The sequence below is a fragment of the Macaca fascicularis genome, chromosome 6 (assembly GCF_037993035.2).
Source record: "Macaca fascicularis isolate 582-1 chromosome 6, T2T-MFA8v1.1".
NCBI lineage: Eukaryota > Metazoa > Chordata > Mammalia > Primates > Cercopithecidae > Macaca > Macaca fascicularis.
Genome location: NC_088380.1, coordinates 141853970 through 141877420, shown reverse-complemented (window position 1 = coordinate 141877420; position 23451 = coordinate 141853970). Strand labels below are relative to the sequence as shown.

At 51.5% G+C, this 23451-nt stretch overlaps 1 protein-coding gene and 1 long non-coding RNA gene across 12 annotated transcripts in view; one reads left to right on the top strand and one right to left on the bottom strand.

Moving 5' to 3' along the window:
* The window catches only part of MACROH2A1 (macroH2A.1 histone), a 65106-nt gene extending 59714 nt beyond the window's left edge, over positions 1 to 5392 (top strand). For all 8 annotated transcript variants that reach the window (XR_012414087.1, XR_012414085.1, XR_012414086.1 and 5 more), the window contains one exon: positions 4637 to 5392. Coding sequence is in view for 4 of the 8 variants with exons in the window: in XM_045394246.2 (XP_045250181.1) it covers positions 4637 to 4802 (166 nt within the window). In the remaining 4 variants the exon portion in view is untranslated. The remainder of the gene's footprint in view (positions 1 to 4636) is intronic.
* Positions 1 to 23451, bottom strand: part of PITX1-AS1 (PITX1 antisense RNA 1) — a 207675-nt gene that overhangs the window by 40533 nt on the left and 143691 nt on the right. For 3 of the 4 annotated variants that reach the window (XR_010587617.2, XR_010587616.2, XR_010587615.2), the window contains exons 3-4: positions 3611 to 3743; positions 1790 to 1872 (exon numbers count right to left, since the gene is read on the bottom strand). This is a non-coding gene — a long non-coding RNA (PITX1 antisense RNA 1). The remainder of the gene's footprint in view (positions 1 to 1789; positions 1873 to 3610; positions 3744 to 23451) is intronic. The other variant, XR_010587618.2, reaches the window with a different exon arrangement.

Below are 23451 nucleotides of genomic sequence, written 5' to 3'. Positions count from 1 at the left end.
ATTGCTTCTGAATGTTCTCCTTCCTGTATACCGTTGCTCTCGGCTCAGGATCCTAATGACTTGGATCAAAATGGCCTATGTTTAGGGCAACTTCAAACAACCTGGCAATTACTAAAAAATGGTAAAGGCCTAAGAGCAGCCCACAGCACAGTGCGAGGGGGACCTAATCTTAGCAGAAGAATGTCTATACCCTAAGTGACTGACAGACAAAGAATACCAGAATCCACCTCTACTCCTCCCCAGTCATCAAGGGTAAGCTCCCAGTCTGGCTGCTCCAGAAAATCTCCCTGGACCCCCAGGATACAGCCTCTTCCCCTGTGACTCTGAGGTCCCTAATGAGCTAACCTGGATTTGCTGCATACCTGCCTGGCCCCAGCCCTGGAAAGTGAGCTCACTGAAAACAGGCGTGTGTGGTGAAGCCCCACTCAAGAAGAGGGCTGAACAGAACTGGGATGTGCTGCTTGGTGGACCTAGAGTTCCTGCATGTCCAGACAGGACTGTGGGACAGGCATCCAATGTGTACACCCCCAGCTATTACTGAGCAGGCTGACCCAAGAGGGCATCTTGCACTGGCCCTGGGAAACTGAGGTCTAGTACTCTTGGGAAAGGCAAAGGTCATTACACAACTGGAGTGACTTTAGGGAAAGCTCAGATGTCTGTTTTAGTCTGCTCAAGGTCCCAGCCCTATGGTGTAGGAAACACTTGACTCCAGAGGAACTTAAGGAATATTCCATAAACACAACCCACAGGCCAGATCAGGGGCTGAAGAGAGTGGAAACAACACACAGTGCACTCATCTCCTGGGCGGGGCTGATGGTGGCCGCAGCACTGGCAGCCTCATCATCACCACCATTGTCATCATTGCATAGACACCTGAAACACCTAATGTCTAGTGGAGGAAACTAATGTTTAGAGAGGTTAATGCCCTGGCCCACAGCAGCTGGGATTCAAACCCAATTCTGACTCTAGAGTGGAAGCCCTTAGCCCCTCTTGCTCTGCAGCATCTGGTCTGAAAAGAGGGCAGTGCAGCTGTAGGACAGAGTGGCTGTCACAGAGGCCAGGCCAGGCAAGAATGGCTATTCAGAGGGGCCGTGGTTATACAAGTAACAAGTGAACCCAGCTGAGAAGCTAAAGATGCAACACCAGTGGGCATGAGTGCGCCTGAAAGTAGTCAGTACTGCGCCGGGGAGCCTCTGTGTAGTCCCTGCTGCTGCATGCCCACAGTCATGGCCAGCATTTCTCTGGGTTCCGAGGCCAACATTGTTAGCACAGTGTAACTGCAAGGACAACAGCAGTCACCCAGTCACAGCTATCCCAGGGACAAGGGTGGAGGAGGCAGTTTTCTACTGCATGAGCCTTTTAAAAGACCCTTCAAAGCCACCTACTTTATAGACAGTTCCTCTTAACTGAAGACTCTCTGTGCCATGCTTGCTGTGCATTTTCCTGTCCCATACTCTGACTCCATTGCACAGGATGGGGAAACAAGGCACCGAAGCGGGACCACAACTCAAATCATGTGTGACTCCTGGAAATCCTGAGCTTTTAACCACTCTGCTTCTCTACCCTGGAGGGAGTAGGGCTGTCAGGCCACCCATGCCTCAGAGGCAGACCTGGGTCTGACCTGCCCCAGCTGCTGCGTGTGCTACTGCTGCCTCTGTCTGGAGGCCTCAGGGCTTTGTGTGGAGTGCTCTTGCAAGGCATCCACCTACACATTCCATTTTGCTACAGGCATTCTAACTGGCAGCAAGACATTTTGAGACCCACCAGAAAATGTTAGGAAAGCCATTACCTCTGCCATTCCTTCCTGGCAGCCTGCGCAGTCCAGAGCAGCCACAGTCCCATAGCAGGGTTTCTTTCTTAGGCTGTAGCTTCCTAGGACAGAGGGATGGATTTGTCAACAAAGGGTTTTCCTGGAGACAAACCCAGATTCATGTTCACCCACCAACAATCTTGAAATGCTTGCAAGGCCAGGGACATTCCGGTGGAACAGTCTGCTATTAAATGGGAGTGCAGGCAGGTGTGGGCACTGCAAGTCTAAAACATTTGATGCTGACTTCCCTCCCCCATTTGCAGATCCTCAACATCTGGGTCCACCCTGCCAGCTTAGATTATGAAGTCCATGCTGGCTATTTGTAGAACAGCAGTTCTCAAAAGTTGCTAGACCTGCTGAATCAAACTGTTGGGTTTTGACAAGCTCTCCAGAATTCTGATGCAGGCTGAAGTGTGAGAACTGTTGATGTAGAGGAATAGAAAAGAATATTTCCTCACTGAAAGTCACATACCCTTTTGTAAGGATCCAAGGCAGAGGCAGGGAAAGCCCCAGGAGGGGTCTGTGTCAGAAAGCACTGGTCACAGGCAGGAGTGACTGGCACACTTTTGGTGTGTTCCATGGAAACCCCTTGCGACCTCCCAGTCAGCGTGGCACGGCATGGGCCAGGCCACACTGTGTCCGCATCATACCACATCTCACCCAGCTTGTGTGGAATGTAGCTAACCATTGGAGACATCTGCTTGGGCACACAGCCCGGCTGCAGCTACAGAAGCCCTGCCCCAGGGCTAGCTCAGCTAGGCAGACCATCAGGTCACCTGACAACTGCTATTTGCAGCAGTTCCACAGGCCCTCAGCCCAGCCCCCTGTGCGCACGTGAGGCTGAGACAGGCAGGAGGGCACCTCACTGCAGGAACTTTGGAGCTGGCAGAGCATAGTCTTGGGCTTCACATGCAGAAAGCAACTTCTCACAGCTCCTCTCAGCACCCTGCAGCCCCCGTTCATCCAGGTCACATCCACAGACGGGGTTCTGCCTGCTCCAGAAGCTCTTGGCCCCTTGGCTCAAGTGCAGGCTGCAACAGGACTGAGGAGCCCAGCCCATATCTGGAAGCAGCCTGAGCTGCTGGAAAGATGCCCCCAAAAATGGAAGACTGAGTTTATCTCCTCAAGCAGTTCCCAACATGGCTCAATCCAGATAACCTGTGCTCTGTGCTCCTTGACTCCTGTGACTATAGTGAAGGCAGCTGTGCCTGGTGTGGGCCAAGATTTCAGATCTGCAAACGGCACTGGTGCCAGAGGAATGACCTGTCTGCTCTCAGCAGAGCCCTTTTCCTTCATTATACATGACACCCACCATCCTGGCCCACCTATTGGTCTAGAATCACCAGGATCTCCCAGGAGGAAGCTGCACAGGTCTAACACCACTCTTGTGGCCAGAGCGGCTCTGGAGCTCTGACGCCTCTCATGGGCAGGGTTGTATGCACTGGCTGCTGCTCTGTGGGTGTGCTCTGTGGCTGAGGAGCTGCCACCTGTGTGTGAAGGAACCGTGGGTTGCCCCCCACTAATTAATTGCCTGCAGGCTCCTTCACATAGGCTGAGGGCACATCTCTTGTCCTCTAAGAGGGAACTCCACTCCCGAGGCATCCAGAAGCTCCTAAGTCTCCACAAGCTGGAAGCCGTGTATGGTCAAAAGCAAGTCACAAGAGGGTTTCCCCTGTGGCTGTCAAATGCACTGTGCACTGTCAACAGTGGACCACTGAGGTGCTCCAGGGCCAAGCCAGGAGGTTCAGAATGCACAGGCATGCAGTGAGTGAGGCTAGCAGTACTACAGTAGATGCCTACCTTACACCTCTGGAAACCCCTCCACCTGGCAGCAGGTGCCTCATGTGAAGAACTCCAGCTGAAATAGGCGGACTGGCCCAGTGCCTTGGACACCAACACACCCACAGTCTCAGGTGGATCGATGACCGTAGATCTGCCAGTGAACAAAGAGCCACCCATGAGAGCTGGCCCCAGACTCACCCTCAGTATCCTTAACTAAAATGGGACCAGTAAGGGATGTGAATCCAGGGCCACTGGCTCTAAACCCAGGTTTTCACTAGAGTAGGCAAGCTGCCCATCTCCTCCTGGGTCTCCTGGGCTACCCACATGCCATGCTGACCAGGAGCAGCCTCAGGCACACCACAGAGCAGTGAGGGCCAGTCCCGACTTCACATTTTTAAATCCAGAGCATCTACCTCCAGAAATTGCCACATGACATTTGAAGCGGAAGTGTATGTGGATTCAAATACATATGGCTTGGAAACTTGGATGATAGCCCTGAGTTGAAGAGCCCACTGCTCCCTGCGTTGTGGCCTCTGGGGTGGTACCGCTGGTGTGTGTTAGAGGGTGATTCCTGGGCAGTGGCCCCTGGTATGAAGGGGTAACTCTTCTGTGTGGGTGGATAGAGGTCAGTGCCTTCCCAGAGAACCTGCAGCCATTCCCTGGGGCTGACATCGAGAGCCTGGGCTATGGCTCAGGCACTGTGCTAGTCAAATGCATGACGGAAAAAGAAAATCAGGAGCTCACACTGCACTTCGGGGGCTTAATGCACACCACAAAACACTATTCTGTTTGCTGGCTGCTGCCTTCTCTGAAAACACATAGCACGTCCTTCTGCAGGTGCCAGCTCTCTGTCCAGTTGTCTGTCCCCCGTCCCGTCTTCTGGGCACTGGGCTTTCCCACGCTGGTATACAAACAGACACAGGGCTCAACAGACACGGACCCAATACACAGCAAGCTGCAGCACAGAGGTGGCCCGTAGGGTGGGGCTGGTCCCGCGGTCCCCATGGCATCCCAGTTGCTGAGTGCTTGTTTTCTCTTCTCCAGGAACGGTTTTCCAAAGCAGACAGCAGCTCAGCTGATTCTGAAGGCCATCTCCAGTTACTTCGTGTCCACAATGTCCTCTTCCATCAAAACGGTGTACTTCGTGCTTTTTGACAGCGAGAGTATAGGCATCTACGTGCAGGAAATGGCCAAGCTGGACGCCAACTAGGCTGAGCAACGACAGAACCAGCTGCACCATGTACCCCACCTCCAATTTAAAAGAAAAAAAAATCCCCTTCACTCCTACTGGGAGGTGGGACCCCTTTCATTTTCAGTTTTGCTCATCTAGGGAAAATAAGGCTTTGGTTTCCAGTTCAATTGTTTTTGACCTTCTAAAATGTTTTTATGTTAGCACTGATAGTTGGCATTACTGTTGTTAAGCACTGTGTTCCAGACCGTGTCTGACTTAGTGTAACCTAGGAGATTTTATAGTTTTATTTTAATGAAACCCTAATTGACGCACAGCAGTGGGGAGAACAGCGTCTTTTACTTGTCGCCGAAGCCAGGAAGCCCCGTTTGTAACCGTGTGTTGTGGTGCTTTATCGTACACCCAGTGGCGTTCTTTTTACTCTAATGTTCTTTTTTTTTCCCCCTCAGAAGAATCATGAATTTGCAACAGACCTAATTTTTGGTTACTTTTTGTCTTAATGATGGATTTGAAAATGGAAGATTTAATAAGGCAAAGCAGAATCTGTTGTCCTTAATTATATTTGCAATTTGGAATTTGTGTGAGTTGATTTAGTAAAATGTTAAACTGTTGTTGTGACTGGTGTGTTTCAGTTATTGTGCCTGTGAGTCGCGGGTCCTAAGTTGGCCTCTGCAGTCACAGGATGTGGGAGCAGGGCAGCCCATTCCCCTCAACCCTTGCCCTGCCCCCACAACTCCTTGGATGCTCCACAGTGTTCAGTGCAACCTGGGTGGGTGTGGGCCATCTGCTGGTCTCAGTGGTTTGTAGAGAGAATTTTTATAAAGCCTCACCTTTTGGTTCTGTGGGACCCTTGGGCCAGGGTGTTATCCCCATTCCACAGATGAAGGAGGGAGTATATCAAGAGCCATGCAGGTGGCATGTGGCAGGCTGGCGCAGAGCCAGGGCTCCAGACCCTGAGCCCAGCCCTCTCCTTACCATTGTCCCCTTCTGACAGTCTCTGGCTCAGGGCTGGGCCTGGCCACTTGCTGATGGAGCTGCCGGAGCCTCATGCCCTCTGCCGGGACTGCTGGGTCTGTCATCCCTGCAGGACGGGATCCCTGGCAGAAGGGTGCCGGGAGCTTTCCAAGGACAAGCCGCCACAGCCAAGGCTCCTGGGATGTGCTGGCAGCTTTCACATGCCTTCTCACCGCCAAGGCTGTTGAGGGATGTTGATTATTTAGGAAGACCTCAGCCAAGCCAGAGTAGCTAAAATATGTTAGCAAAACACGGACACTTTTTGCTTCAAGGGGCACTTAAACCTTAACCTTAATTTGCCTAAAACACACAGAAGACTCTTTCCATCTCTGAAAGAAAGAAAAGAAAAGAGAAAAGAAAAGAAAGATGCCTGCATCTAAAGCAGACTTGAACCAGGAAGAAATATGCAGCACACTTCATATTATGGATGAATGTAAAGGATCATTTTTCTTTCCCAAACTGTGCCTAATACAAGCTCTTCAAAACAGAAGACCCTAGACCATCACACAACCAATCTTTTCCATGAAAAGGCAACGACTTCCAACTTAAACCTGAAAGATGATTTTTCCAAATTTCATCTGAACATAAGGAGTTCTGTGGCATTTTTTCCAAGATCTTTGCTGGGTCTAGATGATGTATTCCTGTTTCTTGATTTGAAATGAGAGCGAGCGGTGGGGGGGTGGGGGGGAACTGCATTATCTTTATAAGAAGATGCATCTTAAAATGATACCACTTCATAGTTAATACCAGCAAACTGCTTAGACAAACCATACTATGCGCCCTCCACCCAAGAGCATTTGTGCTGGTAGGATCTGCAGTGTGGACAGAGAGTAGTGGAAAACTGTGGCCACTGTTAGCTGGTCAGACTGATATTTACTGTATGGCAGGTGCTGTGCTGAGTCCTTCATGGGTCTCATTTCATTTGGTCCTTGCAATAACCCTATAGGGCAGGTCCTATTATTAGATACATTTTATAGCCGGAGGTGATCACTGCTGAAAAGTGACAACCAGATTCAAATGCAGAGTTTCTGACTATTGTGATATAGGGTCCCTGATGGCATGCGCTTACCAGCAAAGAGAGTCCATTTGGCCTTGGTATTTCTAACTTGGAGACTGAAACACAGAGGGACTTGTAGATGGAACCAAGTTTAAATGACTTAATTGGATGGGCTTAACTTTGGAGGAACACCGCAGAAGCAAATGTGTTTTTCAAAGATCTTCCACTAGATGTCGCTAAAAGGATTGAGAACTAGAGAAAAGGGCTGCGGATTTCTGCTCTCCTTGTGATTGCACAAAAGAATAAATTGCATTTATTGCTATTTGCATGAATGATTTACCATAAACACCTAAATGTTTCTAAACTTTGAATAATCCAAAGTGCATCATACCCTGTGATGTGGGCACACTGTAGAAATTCTTTTCAATGAAACTGAGGGAAAGTGAGCCAACAAGCTGCCCGGGGTTCCCACCATTGCTAAGCCACTCAGTTTATTTTTAAAACTGGGATCAAAAACTGTTCTCTGATGTCAGCCTCATGCTTTAAGGGGCAAAAAAGCTCATTACTTTCAAAAAAATTGGTGCAACTGCAAGGAACTCTTGAAATGCACACATGCCTCTATTCAAAAGACAAGTTTGCAGTTAGTAAAACTTAACAGAAATGAAAGTATTTTGTGAGGGGGTAAAATCCTGCAGGTTCTAGAAAGGTGAGGTGTTTCAGCCCAGCCCTTCCCTTCACTGTAAGCCTTCAGAGGCAGGCTTGCAGTGGATGCCACCAACAGCTGCCCCAGCCACTGTTGCTGTGCTGAGTCCCCCCAGCCTCCCCCAGCCTCACAGCCACGCAACCCTGTGATCCAATGGCAGCATTAGGCAGACAACACCCACTCCCATTCGTTTCTCAAGAACAATTCTTGCCCTCAACAGCTGGGTCCCGTCCCGAATAATCCAGACGATTTTCTCAGTGCTCCTCCATGGGCGCCTTTAAATGACATCTGAGATCTAACGCAATGCTGTGGCTCCAACTGGTACTAAACTGACAATAACAACCACTGTATGTGTGTCTTCTACATACATCATTGACTTCTCATGGCAACCCTATGAGATAGGTAATACTATCTCACAGAGAAGTGAAGTGTATTCCCTAAGGTCACACAGCCATGAATGGTGGAGGTAGGATTTGAACCCAGCTCTGACTCTACAACCAGCTCCCTGGAGCTGAATTCTCCTTTGCTATCCATCCCAATATTCTGTTCTTCAGGTTATGCAGGGTTTCTTGCCTACTCACTGAGAAGTCCTGTGTGGCTGGCCCTGGGAACTTAAACAGAACTTGTTGGATGACAGATGAATAGGAATGTGCATTTAAAGCAATCCAGTGGTCAACAAGGACTTACTAAATGCTTTCTATGAAAGAGGCCTCGGATTAAGGGTTTCTTACAAAGGCAGGTAAGCAAGCATTGTCCAGCAAGCACTAACTCAGAGAAGTACCTGCTAAAAAGGCAGGGGCCCAGAGCAGGGAGTTTTGCCCTCTGGCTGAGCAGGCTCAGGGAGGACTTCTTGGAGCAGAAAGCCTAGTGCTGGATTTGATAGGAAAGGTTGGAATCTCCCAGGTCAGGAGAGCAAGGCAGTGGGTAACAGACGGCAAGCTAGCATAGAGGCTGCTCCGGTCAGCCCCAGCTGGGGAGCTCCTGCACCCTCTCTATGGAGATTCTGTCTTCACCCTCTTCCCACCTAGGACAGCCACTTCAGCCCTGGCCTCTGCTCACTACATGCCATCCCCAGCATTTGGAGTTGTCTACCCATGGATTTGTCTGTGGCAGAATTCCCCCTCCCATTCAGGGTCAGGTGACTGTATTTGGTCACAGCTACAGTCAGCTCTGACAGAGGAATTGGCTTACACTAAGGCAAAAAAAAAAAGAGAAAAAAAAAAAAAAAAAAAAAGAAGAGGTGGGCTTCCCTTTCTCACCCAAGGTCCTGCCATTCCCAGTACCGGGGGTGGTCAGCCTTTCTCAGGAGGTGGAAGCCCTCACTGGGCCTGTCCACTGTGGGTCTGTCTACTTGGGGTCAGGCAAGCCTCTCATGTCCTTATTTGTCACTCAGGCTGCCTTGTCAATCACCCCGAATGGTCCTGGAACGAGGTCTTACTCAATTTATTCATTAGCAACTACCACGTTTAGTTTTTGCTGCCAGGCACTCCTGGCCGATGTTATCTTGGGAGCTGGCCTTGGTGCCGCCTTCCAGTGATCCACCTAAAGGCGATGGGGCAAGGAGGGAGTCCTGGGGCCCACTCCCGGCTGAGAAGAAAGGGGAACACTCAATGGCAGGGGCGAGGCCACCTTTTCTTCCATTTATAACCTAGCCTGTTGTGTTTGCTTCTGGGGGCCCCCCATATCAAAACAATATCACATGAGCCTCCTGACAGGCAGGCAATAACACTGCTCATTAATCCCCCGCCCCCGCCCTGCCCTCCATGCTCCTCTGCAAAGGTGTGTAAATAGAGTGGCCTTTCCCTGACCCTGGAAACCAACCCAGCCTGGGCTGCCTTGTCGAACTCAGAGAAGAGTGTCTTAGAAACACTCTCTCCATAGGAAGCACTTCCTCCTCACTCCCCTTCTCCCTACTAAGCGACCCCCACCCCTCCCACACTCACCCATTCCCATGGGTGCACATGCACACACACATACATTCACATGCACATAGCGAGGCCCCGGAGCCCTCTGTGTTGGCAGAGTATAGAAAGGAGGAACATGCAGACAAACACCCTATGAACTTGGGCAGAGAGCAGCCAGGATTCTGCCTCCCACAAAACATAGCTGACATTTCTCCTTGAGAGGCCCTCCTTGGCCTATTTTGCTCTGTGAAGTGACCGGAACTGTCTGCAGATCTTCTGCTAATAACTCCCTTGGCTAACTTAGAACAGGGTACTGGGACTCCCCAGCATCTGATGGGGGACCCAGCACCCACAGCAGAGGACAGTAGCCACTCACCACCACAGTCTGCACATACTCGGTGTCTGCATGAATGTGCCCTAGAGCACTCCTAGCAGGTCATGTACTCCCTGGCAAAGAAGCCCTCTGATGGCGCTACTGGGCAGAGGAGGAAAACGGTCCCAGTGTCACAGGTTAAAGGTCACTGCCTTGGCTTCCGGTTTGTAACTGCTCCTTGAGGAGAGTAAAAAGCTGAAAATCCCAGAAAGACACCTTCCAAATCTTATGTTCAAAGCCCTGAAACCAGAGCAGTGATCACTAAGTGATGATCACCAGCATGGTCCTAGAACACATGCAGGCAGGAGGTCAGATCTGCCTTGCTAGGGAGTCTCTTCCTGTCCTGAGGCCTGGAACAGGCACCCTGGATCCCAACATCAGGAGTCACACTATCCCCGTTCCCATACACACCCCTTCCCATCCACCAGCCTGGCCTGCTGGGCCAGAGCCCTGCTGCTTCTGACACAGGGTGATGGCACATCCCCTGCTGACCACCACTGCTCACCCAGGTTGGGCTCCAGGCACGACCCTCTCAGCTTGTCTCCCTGTGCACTCCCTGGCCAGACTGGCTGGGAAACCTGATATTTCTGTACCTTGAAACGACAAGGCTTCCTAAGCTTAAGAGAATAAATTAGAGTTGAGTTCAAGTAGGCTCAGCTGCGGCGGATGGGCAAATTGATTTGCTTCCCATCTGGGAGATTAAATTCCACTGCCCAGAAATGGCAGTGGGGTAATGAGCTGTCAGTCAAACGGCGCAGAGCCAGGGCCGGGTACGTAATTGAAAGCCAGCAGCTCCTCATTAGGTCCCATGGAGGTCCTGGCTGCGGATTCCCACCTCAAGGAGGCCTCTGGACCCCAGAGAGAATGCACTTGGCCCTGAGGCCACATCCTCTAGAGGGAAACGCCACCTTGGCCCAGTGCTGGGCTAACTTTAAGGAACTTTCACTGAGCTCAAGGTGCTTATATTTGTCCGCAGTCACTAACAGCCCCTCCAGGATTTAATTATGGGCAAATCCACTGAGATTCCACCCAAGGGGCATCTTTTTCCAGGGGGCCCTCTCCTGTCCTCCTATGTGTCCCTAGTCACCCCAGGTCGTCTCAAAGGGCAGCACCCCCAAAACCATCGCCACACCCCACTCAGCCCTTTACACATACAAAACACCCATACTCACTCTGCCCGTGTAATCCTGAAACACCTGCAGATGGTGATGGCAGTACCTCCATTCGATAGCTGAGGAATCTGAGGTGCATGGAAGTTTAGAAGCTGCCTTCTAACACTTTGGCAGGCCTAGGAATGGAGAAAGGAGGGTCCTCTTCAGCCTCATCTCACATAATCCCCTCGCATGCTCTCTACTGTACTTCCTCCCTAGGGCCACTCGTATCTCACCTTCAGGCCTTTGCATATACCAGTTCCCCACCAGAACACACTACAGCCTCCACTTATTTGTAATCCTACTCAACCCTGCAGGGCTCTGCTCTTAGACATCCCTTATGCCTCCTCCAGGAAGCCCTCTCTGACTATTCTGTCTGGGGAATGTGCCCTCTCTCTCAGTGCACCCTGCACACCTGCCAGCCACAGCGCTGTGCCTTCTGAACAGCTGTCATGTGGTTACGTGGCCATCTACCCCATCAGACGCTGAGCGCCACTCATGCACACATTCCATGAGCCCACTGGGCCAAGCTCTGTAAAGGGCTCTGGGGACAAGCAAAGGAGACCCTGCCCTCCATGAAGGCAGAAGCCAGGGGCTGTACACCTGCTGTACCCTCACTGCCTCACCCCAAGGGCACAGGGCAGGGCAGGGCAGGGGTTCTCTCTTGGTGGCTCTATGAATCAACAACGGGATTCAAAAGCCAAGCAGCAGGCCGAGGGCCTGACTCAGAGGAGCATGGGAATAACATGCCCATGTGAAAGTCAACCCGGGTGACAGCTGGGGGTAACCCATCATGCTGGACCTCTCACTTCAAGCAGGTGCATGGTGGCTTCAGAGTGGAGTCTGATGTTGGCACCAGGCCACAGCTCGGCCCCACCTTGCCACTGCTAACCACAGCTGGAGTCTCATGGCATCTAGTGCTTCTGCTCTTGCAGACTCCTGACTTGAAAAGGGAGTGGACATGGGACCTTCCTGGATAGATGCCAAATCCAGTGTTGATCAACAGGGAAAACAGTGGCCAATGTCTGCAGGAGATGCCTGTGAATTACAGCAGCAGAGATCCCTGCCTGTGTGCCAGTTAGCGTGGATGGGCAATAGGCTGAGGAGTCTGCCTGCATCATTTCATCAAATCCTCCTAACAGCCCTGCAGAGGGAACATCATAGCCCCGCTTTCTAGGTAATGGGAGCTTACATCAGAGAGGTGAAGTTACTTGCCCAGGCCACGCAGCAGGAACCTGGCAGAACCAGGACTCACAGCGAGGGACCAGTGACTCTGCGGTCAACTCTCTTTCATCCTCCTATGCTGCCTCCCGTAAGGGCCTCAAAAAGGAGAAGAGGTGCGGATGAGCACCTTGTCCAACACCACAGAGCTGGAGAGAGGAGGAGCCGGGGCAGGCCCTGAGAGTCTGGGCTTCCTCCTGGGCCTCCTGGGTAAAAAGACAAGGGACCCCAGCAAAGCCCAAATGGACACAGGAACGAGGCCCAAGTTCTGCTCCTCCCAGGTTGGGGTCCTGGCCCGGGCCTTCCAGTAATTAGTGCGCCCTTGTTAAGACTCAGTCGCGCCATTCTCGGGCCAGGACTTGTTTTTGTTCCCATGCGGAGGCCCTCGCAGGAAGGCCAGGCGCACGTGCGCAGCCCCATAAATCCAGCCGGCGTCGCTCATTACAAGGTTCCGCCTCACGGCTCCGCCGGCCCCAGCCCGCGCGGGCTTCTCCGGGACGGGCCTCCCTGCAGCCCGGCTCGGCTGCCCCGTGCCGCCCACAGCCTCAGACATGAGCTCATCCAGCACGACGCGTGTGAGGAAGTGGCGGGACGGCGCTCTCACAGCAAGGGGACAATGTGTCCATTAAGTCTTGTCAGCCCCGCTCCCCCCCGCCCCCCGCCGACCCACCCGCCCTCTGAGCAGGACCACCCCACTCCGGGCCCTGGCCAGCCTCTGTGGACCGTACAGCTTGAAGCCAGTTTTTGGGGATGTGTCCCGGGTGTGGCCATCCACCCAGTGAGTGCCACAGGAAGTCCAACAAGGCAGGGAGGACTTGCCTGGCGGGAGAACTGGGCTTGGCAACAGAAAGGCCCCAGACGTCCTTGCCTCCCTGCAGGCAGATTGACCAACTCCCTGTGGGATCTCGGGCAGGTTGCTCCATCCCTCTGAGCCTCCATCCTGGCAGCTATAACATGGGAAGTTACTCACAGCCCAGGCCACCCCACTGTCAAGGGCATTGCCAGGAACAGATCACGATACAGGGAGGCCTCTCACCATCCAGGGAGCCCCGTAGAGGTGGCCTGGGTGGGGTGAGTGGGGGCAGGAGGGAGCCAGGTGAGGGAAGCACTGGGAACCTGCACCAGTGACCTTGAGCCTCTGCGCTTGACTCTCCTTCAGTAGGAAACCAGGCTGGTCCTTTACTCTGATATAAGGAGCTGGTTAGGGGCATAAAGAGGTAGGCCACCATTGTGTGTGCTTGGGACAAGTCACCGCCCCTCTTTAGGGCATGTTTTCTTCTGTAAAACTGAGTTGGCCACACAGCATCAGTCGGAAATACTTAGTGGATGGGAACTGCGTCTCTTACTTTGATTCCCATGGAGGGTGGAAGCTGTGTAACTGCCACATCTGAAAACCAGGCTCTGGCTGCGGTCTGTGCTCCAGAGCAGCCAGCTCATGCCCAGGTGGCGATCATTACCACACACCATCAGAGCCCATCTTTACTGCATGTGGCCGAGGGTGCTGGAGGCATTGGCCAGCCCCTCCTTGCAGCACTGTCACAGCTCAGAGAGGAGCTGGGCAACGTTCACTTGGAAGGAACATTCTAGAACTGCACTGTCCAATACGGTAGACACTAGTCACGTATATTTACATTTAAACTAAAGTTAAATACAATTAAAAATTCAGTTCCTTATTCACACTAACTACATTTCAAATGCTTGGCAGCCACATGTGGTTAGTGGCTACCATGTTGGACAGCAATGATTATAGGACATCTCCAGCATTGCAGGGAATTGCACTGGTTGGCTCTGTTCTAGAACACTGAGCCATGGAGCCCTTCAGGGCGACACCCCATGTTTTCCATATCATTTGATTCAGTGTATGGAGCAAAAGCCATAGCCAAGGCATTTCCCCCAAGCAAATGGTTCTATGCTAGTAAAAATGATGACAGTGATATTGTGATGCTAGAAACCATAACACCCATGGACTGAACATTTCTATGTCCCAGCAGAGTGCTGGGTGCCCAACATTCACATCACATTCAACTCCCTCCAAAAGACTTTATCATTAGTGACGCATCTCTATCTTACGGACTCAGACAAGCTAAGGAACTCCAGCAAGGTGGTGTCGCGCAAAACCAGCTCTGACTTCAAAGCCAGCCTGCCCCTCAGGCACAGAATCTGCCTAACCTCTTCCTGTGTTTTGAATAGATGTGCACCCAGAGGGATGACTGTCCTTTATAAAGGCATTTGTGTTTCCCTTCCTGGCTTTCATTTAGCTTTGAACACCTCCTCCTCTCAGGAAAGCTCAGACTTGTTTGAACCTGGGCTGAAGGTCACTTAGGTGCTGGTGTGGAATTTCATGCCCTAGCCAGGCCTGCAAGGGGCCAATGGGGCTAGTCTGGTCCCACCAACCATCCCCAGTTTCCAGAGGCACCTGCTCACTGCCTGGCTTCAGCCACCTGAGGCCAGGTACCAGGTATCCTGGGGAGTGAGAGCTGATGGACTGAGGCCACAGCTGTACTTGCAAAACCCGTTCAGTGACACAGCCCCCTGCACAGCTCAGGTCAGCAGAGCTGAGAGGGACGCAGAGGCCAGGTGGATGCCCTGATGCATATGCACATGCCTGTGAGCAGTGACAGCCCACGTGCTCCTGCTCAAAGCCATGGTGTGGCACACACAAAGGCATGGAAAGCAGGACAGGGTGGCCATGGCCAGGCCCTTGGAGTGAGCCCTGCACCTGCATCCACTAGGCTGCCTGTTAGCTAGTGGGCGAATTAATGAATATTAAGCTGTGGTCTCAATACCTGCTGGGGTCACCTGATCAGCCTTCTACAGAGCTCATTGCTCTGGGCCGCAAAACGCCTGTCTTGCCATCCCCAAACTCCTCTAACTATATCCTCATGGCAACCCCGAGACTCGCATGCAGAGTAGGGACCACCCTCCAACTTGACAGATGTGGAAACTGAGGCCTAGTGAGCAAATGCCATTTCCAAAGCCCATGACTGCCTCCTGGGGCTTGTCCATGAGGCTCGTCACCTCTCCCTCAGCCGCCTTCTCCAGGATGTGTCCCACAGGCGTGCACACTGTGGGCTCTATGGCTCCCAAAGCCAAACAAGTTCACCAGAGGGACAGCTCCAGGTGCCCTCCTCTCTGCCCCAGGCCTGCCATCCTCCCTCAGCCCTGCAGGTCACCCTAGGACCCAAGTCACCAGGGAGGATGATTGGTGAGCTCACCTGGCCTGAGTACTGCACACAGGACATTTCTCCCACAGACACCTGCTTGTTTAGAAACCCCAAACGCCAGGCAACTCAGCAGGCCCGGCCCAATATTCCCAGGCATGGGAACTCTCTCACCCTCATACCCCAGGGGGCCACACGGGCCAGCCAGCCTCCAGCAGGGACTCACCAGAAATGGCCTGGCGGCCTCAGAGCAGCCCTCACATCCAGACCCCTCTGCCCACTGGCATGAGCCTGCTACGGCTGTATCTTAAATAGGCTCACACCTCTGTGCTGAAGGCTGAGGGAAGCACTGCACCCCCACAAAGCCTGATCCTACGTTTGTCTCACTGAAGCCCTAGGGCTCCAGTTTAAGAGACTTTTTATAGACTCCTATAAAGGAGAAAGTGAACTTTTAATATGTTTGCACTCCACTAAGTCAATACGCATAAAAGGGATAGCAGCTGAGCTTCCGCTGCCCACTTGCGGTCCAGCAGGGCTGGAAGACACTGTCAGTGCCATCCAGCTCTGGTGGGCACCTGTGGCTGCTTCCCCTCGGCCATGGGCCTGGACCATGGACCCCAATTCATAGGCCGTCTGTCCACCAGGGCCATGGGCTGGCATAATGAAGCCAGAAAGCCCCCCTTCAGCTGGGCTAATGGGTGGCTCCTGCCCTCATTCAGCCGAGACGGCCCCCCAGACGCATGATTCTCATGTGAAGATTTAGAGGAGGGGAAACACGGAAGCTGTAAAGTTTTACTAGGAATTCTCAACCATCCTCCTTTGGCCCCGACATTCATGCTGCCCTTCATTTTTAAGAGAGCTTCCTATTCGCTTTGAACTTACCCCTCAAAGCTAAGCAACCCTGTGCCCGCCTCTAGGATCCAGGGTCCAGACTCAGACTCCAAAGGTACCTGCCTGCCCAGGAGGGAGATAAAGAGACTGCTCAGGGTACCCCAGAGGGCATTCTCCTGCCAAGCCTTGTCCTGGAACAGTCCCTAAGGACATCCTCTGCCCACTTGCCACCCTGTCAAGGTCAAGGGAACCAGGATTTTATGACCGAGCCCAACACACCCTCCAGGGTTGGGTTTGCAGACATCTGCACACAGCTTTCCATTCAGTCATTGGTACTGAGCACCTCCTGTGTGCCAGGCACAAATGAGTGATGCTAACAGCAGCCTCCACCGATTGGGTACTTGATGGGTATTGGCTCAGTGGTTCAGAAAGGAGACATTAGAGTCAGTTCCTGGGTTTTGAGTCCCAGCTCTGTCACTTGCTACTATGACCTTGGATGTCACATAGCTTCTCTGAATCTATAACATATCTATACAATAGGAACAATAATTACCCCCCACACACATACACACAACCACCGTGAGACTGTTGCACAGATTAAATTGCATGGCATATGTGCCCAGCATATAGTAAGTACTCAGTGAATGGTCATGTGGAACTCTAACAAACCTGTGATTAAGAAATAGGAAATGCCATTATCCCTTTCTTGAGAATGAAGGAGTTGAGGTTTAGAAGGTTAAGTGACTTACTGAAGGTCATACAGGGAGAAAGAGACACAACTGAGCTTGGATCCCAGTCCTCTCAGACTCTAAAGCCCACAACCTTAAGTGCTGTCATGCAAAACACTCCAGGCTTGAAAAGCAATGCAGGCCCCTCAATAAGTGAGAAAAGTTCAGTGTCAATAAACTTACAAGCATCAAATCTACAAAGTGATTATTTTCATTTCAGCGTCACAGTTCAGTGTTGGTTGTTTGGGGCTGGCAATAGTGGGGATGGTAGGAGTAGTATTACAATGTTTTGGGTGCTTAGAGGAGTCTAGTGCATGGGGCCAATTTTTTATCTGATGCAGATCAACTGGACATGGCTCCTGAGAGGCCAGGCCTCCAGGTCTCTGACTGGCCATGCACCCAGGGAGGGGTGGAGAGGGAAGCATTGCAGGCAGATGTCAAGGCTGCCCAGTGACTCCGCACAGAGCTGACATCGCTCTGCCACATCCTGGTCCAGAATTCTCTGGGAAACTGAGATCTCTTTGCAAATTTTAAGGACTATCTGCTGAGCCTTTTTGTGGAATTTTTTGGGACTCTTCATGAAAGAGTTTCTTCTTACCTCTGAATGCATCAAGAAGTCCTCAGTGTTCATGTATAAGCAGCGTTCATGTATAAGCAGCGTTCATGTATAAGCAGCGTTCATGTATAAACAGTGTTCATGTATAAACAGTGTTCATGTATAAGCTGGGATGATGTTCCAGCCTGGAATTAACCAATTGTACAAGTCAGAAATGGATGGACCCATGGAGAACAGCTGCAGAACAGGTAGGGAAACTGAGGCCCAGGATGCAAAGGGACTTGCTTGACAGCCCATCACCGACACTTGCCAGTGCCAGGAGACAGGTGTCACTGTCTTGTTTGGCTTTCTGTCTGTGCCTCACCCTCTTTTATAACAGCCTTGAATGCCCGAATCCCATGGCAATTGTCTAGGCTAAATTCCTCTGGATGAAGAGTTGATTTGTTTTTCTAAGTTGTTCAAAGGTCTGGGGATGTGTCGATCCATCAGGTTCTGGGAGGAGGCCCACTGTGTGCAAAGGCTGGTCTGTTCATGAAAGATTCCTGAGCCCTTAACAAAGCAGAACACCAAAGTTGATTGTCCTTGGCCACCCCGCCCCTGTGTCCATCACCACAGCCTAACAGTTCCTCTCAACAAAGTCAATTGCCGATCACACGCTGTCCTCTTAAAGCTGTGGATGAAGGTATTGGTTTAGTGCTCGCTCTCTGAGTACACCAAAGCCAAAATGTATTTCAGAAAAAAGCTCACACATCCCACCACTGTTTTGGCTTTCTATACAGGGACAAAAGTGGAGTGAATTCTCCTTCCTGTTCCCTGATGTCACTCAGAAGCCATTTTCTGGCTGGCAGTCAGCCTTCTGGGAGCTCCCCCTCTCCAGAGCACAGCCATGGGGCCAGAAATTGCTGAGAAATGCAGCCAAATGGAGAGAAATCACTGTCACAATGCTCACAATCATGATTCCATTGGAAAGAAGGGGCACCTTCCCATGGCGGTGATGCAGACATTGTCCCCGTGAGTTGTATCCCTCTGTTTGCTCCATGCACTGTCAGGTGTAATTCCAAAGGAGACAGATGCTGAGGCGCTGCAGGTGCTTGGGCAGCCAGCTGGCAGCAAGAGGGAAACCAGGCCTCCACAGAAAATGTGCTTAGGAACAGTGGCCTGGGTACAGCAGCGGGGCCTGGACGGAGGCAGCTGTGGTGCTTGTCAAGGACTGGGCTCTGCTGGTTTTTTCTTCCAGCCTATCCTTGGGTCTTCGTGACTGTACTAGTTTCCTGCTGCTGCTGTGCCAAATTGCCACAAAATTCATGGCTTAAAACAACACAAAACATCTCACCACTCTGGAGCTCAGAAGTCCACGATGGGCCCCACTCTACTAAACATCAAGGCATCAGCAGTGCCGTGCTCTCCTGGAGGCTCTGGGAGAATCTGTTTCCTCACCTCTTTCAGCTTCTGGAGGCAGCTCACATTCTTTGGCTCATGGCCCCTTTCCCCATCTTCAAGGCCAGCTGTGGAGCATCTTCAGACGTCTCCCTCTCTCACTCCACTGTCATCATGTCTCCTTCTCTGACTCTGACACCCCATCAAGGGGAGGACATTGGGCCCAGCTGGAAAGTCCAGGATACTCTCCCACTTCAAGGTCCTTCACTTAATCACATCTGCAAAGTTCCTTTGCCATGGAAGGGATCACAGGCACAGATTCTGAGGATTAGGATGTGGACATCTTTGGGATGATGATATCCTCATAGATCCTTGGGGCATAAGTGTGCCTCACACCACCAGAAAGATGGATGAAGTGTCGTCATCAGGAAAGGTAATGGGATCTATGCACTCTGTTCTTAGAGAGAAGGAAATCCAGTAGATGAGGCTCTGCTTTCCCCATTCTCCCAGCATTGTCCACCCTTGGAAGGAGCATCCCGTGCCCTCAGGATGACTGGGACTGTGAGGGCACCTGCTGGCCAAGGGAGTACAGAGCCCCTCTCCCGTGGCTGGACTACTCCCAAGGCCAGGTGGGCCCTTCTCCCTTGCAGGCGTTAGGGCCCAGGCCCTCTACCTCTTAACCTGTGTCTTCCCACAGCAGGCAGCCATGCATCACTCCAACCTTTCATAGCACCCACCTGACAAAGTTCAAACACAGGCTCCAGCCTCCTGCTTTTTGAGTTAGTTCTCGACACTGCAAATTCCTGGTGGGGGTGAAATATGAGTGCAGCAGAGCCACAGGTGGTCCAGTGGGGCAGGCTCTGGGCTCTCCCCAGGGCAGTGAGGGGACACAGCAGTGCTGGCTCTGAAGTCCACTCCTGCTTCCGCCGCTGTTTGGCTGTGCCACCGCGGGCAGTGGGCCTGGGCTCTCCAGATGCAGTTTCCTCAGCTGGGAAGTGGGGGTGTTCCTGGTCTCCTCTCACAGGCCTACCATGAAAACGCAAGGAGAGGGAAGATGGCAAAATAGAGCAGGGGATGGACAGTCAGCCCTCAGGATGGTGAGTGGTGGCACTTCTTGTTTTATTTTTAAATCCTGAGATTTTGGCACACAGTGCATCCTCATTGCATATTTGCTATTATACTCAAAACATTTTTCGTTTGCATTTTGAGGTGCCGTGTCCCAGATGAACCGTGGTGTGGATAGCCAAGAAACCTGACAATGCCTTCCAGAAAGTGGGCATGGTGAGAAGACCGTACATTGGGCTTCCCTCTGCCCCTCAATTCCAGGCCCCTGCATCTGCCCCACTGCAGGCACTGAAGGGGATGGATGCCCCATCACACCTGCCCTGGGGGTTCCTCCCACAGACAGTCTTGCTGCTGCTCTTCATATGCCCAGACTAGGGTAGTTATTCCCAGCTGGCAGGTCAAGCATCAATCTATAAAAGTTGCATGGGATGGAGTTGGTGTGGACATTCCAAGGCTTCTTGTCAGGGACCTCCTTAGGGCCTCAAGTGCCTTCATTAGCCACATGGAGCATCAACGATAGATCACCCGCACTCCTCCCTGGCTGAGCCCACAAGACCCAACATGACCAGAATCTCAGGCATAGTGCAGCCCAGAGGATGAACGTCTTTCCTTTTAACCACATCAGGCATGGAGGCTTTCTCCTAAGCCCCTCTGGGGCCCTAGAGTACCTGCTTTCTCTTTAGATTTCTGTCCCCAGCATCAGCCTCCTCCACAGCCTTCATTTAGGAAAGGCCCTTGCAACCCAACTCACATTTAGGCACAGGCACATAAGCAAAGCCTCCACAGCCTCCCAGGAGGACTTGGACATGGACAGGCCAGGGCAGACCACCCCCAGCTGAGTGGGGAGCAGGGGACTCACTTGCCAGGGATATGAAGAAGTTGTAGGACAAGGCCCACCCCCTTCAAGCCCCCTGCTCCCAAAGCTGGAGGGCCATCACCTGGCCAAACTGTAACTCAGTCTGAATTACTAGTTCTTTCATCTGAGCTTCCCTCCATCACTCAGACCAGAGCCAACAGAACCCAGCACCATGGATTCTAGGAGGCCTTTCACAACCCAACGATGACAGGTAGCATTTGTTAATTGCTTATCATGTGTCAAGCACTGAGCTACAGGCCCTACCACAACAAGGGAGGAACCATGACCCTCATTCTCACAGGCAGGGAAGCTGAGGCTTTGAGCATTTAAGGGACCTGCCCAAGTTCATAAAGGCAAGCGACAGAATCAGGGCTTGAATCCAGGTCTGTATGACTCTGAAGCCCACTTTTTTTTTTTTTTTTTTTTTTTTTTTTTTTTTTTTTGAGACGGAGTTTCACTCTTGTTGCCCAGGCTGCAGTGCAATGCTGCGATCTTGGCTCACTGCAACCTCTGCCTCCCAGGCTCAAACGATTCTCCTGTCTCAGCCTCCTGAATAGCTGTGATTACAGGCACCTGCCACTATGCCCGGCTACGTTTTTTGGTAATTTTAGTAGAGATGGGGTTTCACCATGTTGGCCAGGCTGGTCTTGAACTCCTGACCTCAGGCAATCTGCCCTCCTCAGCCTCCCAAGGTGCTGGGATTACAGGCGTGAGCCACTGCACCCAGCCAAGGTCCACTTTCTTAATCACTACACTCCTCTCCCTGCCCTGGCACATCCCCATCGAAACAGAATTCCATCCAGAGGTCCCAGCTTCAAGTCTGCTGCACTCAGAGTCTTTCTGAACCTAACTCAGCACACTGCATCCAGTAGCTGGGCCACCAGACCATTCCAGGGCCTGAGCAGAGCACCCGGCCCCCGCCAGCCCAGGAAAGTGAGGCTGACACAGGATAAGGGCCCCTCTAGTCCCCGAGGCTGGAAGTAAAACCAGTTGTCAGGCTGCTCTGATCAGCTTCCTTTCCTCCTCTGCCACTAACATTGCTGGAACCTTTCCTCCAGCAATGTTGGAACCTTTCCAGTGATGGGGACATCCTAGTATCAACAGAAGTGACCAAGCAGTGGAACAGGCTGCATAGGGGCAGAGGGTAGTGCTTGAGGAAACAGATGGAAATGGGGCATTCTCCATGGAAAAGGTATAAGCAGACCTGCTGATGTGGGAGAAGATTTAAGTCCAAACTATGTGATAAACCCACTGGGATCCTTGGGAATGAATTGTGATTTAAAACAAAAGCTGAGGAGCCCAGGGCCCCATAAGATCTTGCTGGTGAGCATTTGGGAGTCACTCAACAAAATAGCCACCAACACCCACACCCACACCCACACACACCTGTCCCTCAATCTTTTGCATCCACATGCCAGTCACTAGTGGCTCCAGATCCTGACCTTAAAAACCACAATGCCTCGACACCCCTCCAGTCCTAATTGCACCACACAGCCCTTTGCCCATGTGTACTGCATCCCACACCCTCATTTTAAAAGATTTACTCTTCTGTGTCATTTGAGGGTCTACTACTGTCATGATAAGGGAAGAGGAGAAATTCCGTCAAGGCCCCCAAGCTGACATCCGCAGTCAGCTTGCACATGCCACACTCAGAGTCATGGCTGTGCAGGGTTGTCTGCCTGTCCAAGGGTCGTTCTGTCCACGCTGCCACCCACACAGCCTGGCCCAGCCCGTTATGCCCTGCCATGCCTTGTTTTCTAAAGAAGCACAGGGCAGTGAAGAGGGGGTGGACCTCAGAGCCAGGCAAATCTGGCTTCTCAGCTCAGCCACCTACTAAACTTGTGGCTTTTTCTACAGCACTTGCCATTTTTGAGACTCAGTTTCCTCATTTGTAAACTCACTTCAAAATACTGTTTGAATACAATTATATGAATAGGCAAGACACTAACATAGGGTATTGCACACAGTAGATGCATTTATAATGCATGAATTACTAGGTTCTTTCATCTGAGCTTCCCTCTTGCATGTAAGATGTAATTCATGCATCTTTTTGTTTATATGTCCTGTCCTCTCTAACAATAGCCTCCATAAAGAGAAGTTGGGTCTTTTCTTCCTCTGGATGGTCCCTGGGCTGAGTCCAGGGCTGTGTCCTGGAGGCTTCTTGAGAAACAGTGCATACTGTGTGCCAGGGAAGAGTGAGGTCGGGGTGCTGTGCAACGGAGACCTGCTCCTGGCAATGTGGCAGACCACTCTCCCACCATAATAGCCAGAAATGCTGGATAAGACATAATAAACATAACTTCACATGTAAGACTCAGCTGAAAAAGAAAAGAAAAAAGGACAGGTGTGGAACTCCACAGTGCTAAAAGCTGCAGCTGAGGCCAGAGTTGCATGAGCACAGCAGCCGTGACTGCATCACCTCCACGATTTGCAAAGGCCCAACTCAGTATACCAAAAGCCAGACCCACAATTATTTTGGGGCATCCATCATGCATGCACTCACACAGTCTCTCACACATGCTTAACTTAATTCTAGGTATTTTGGGCTCTTTAGGCTTCCATAAGAGCCATTTTGTCCTGTTAAATCAATCTACCAGGTATAATGACCTTAATCTAATCAGAGGTTTTAAGGTTTTACCAAAGTTGTGTGATGGCCATATCTGCAATCTGATTTTTGTTCTGAGACAATGTCTTGATGGCTGTGCTTTAACTTTGTCTTTGACCTATGGCTAT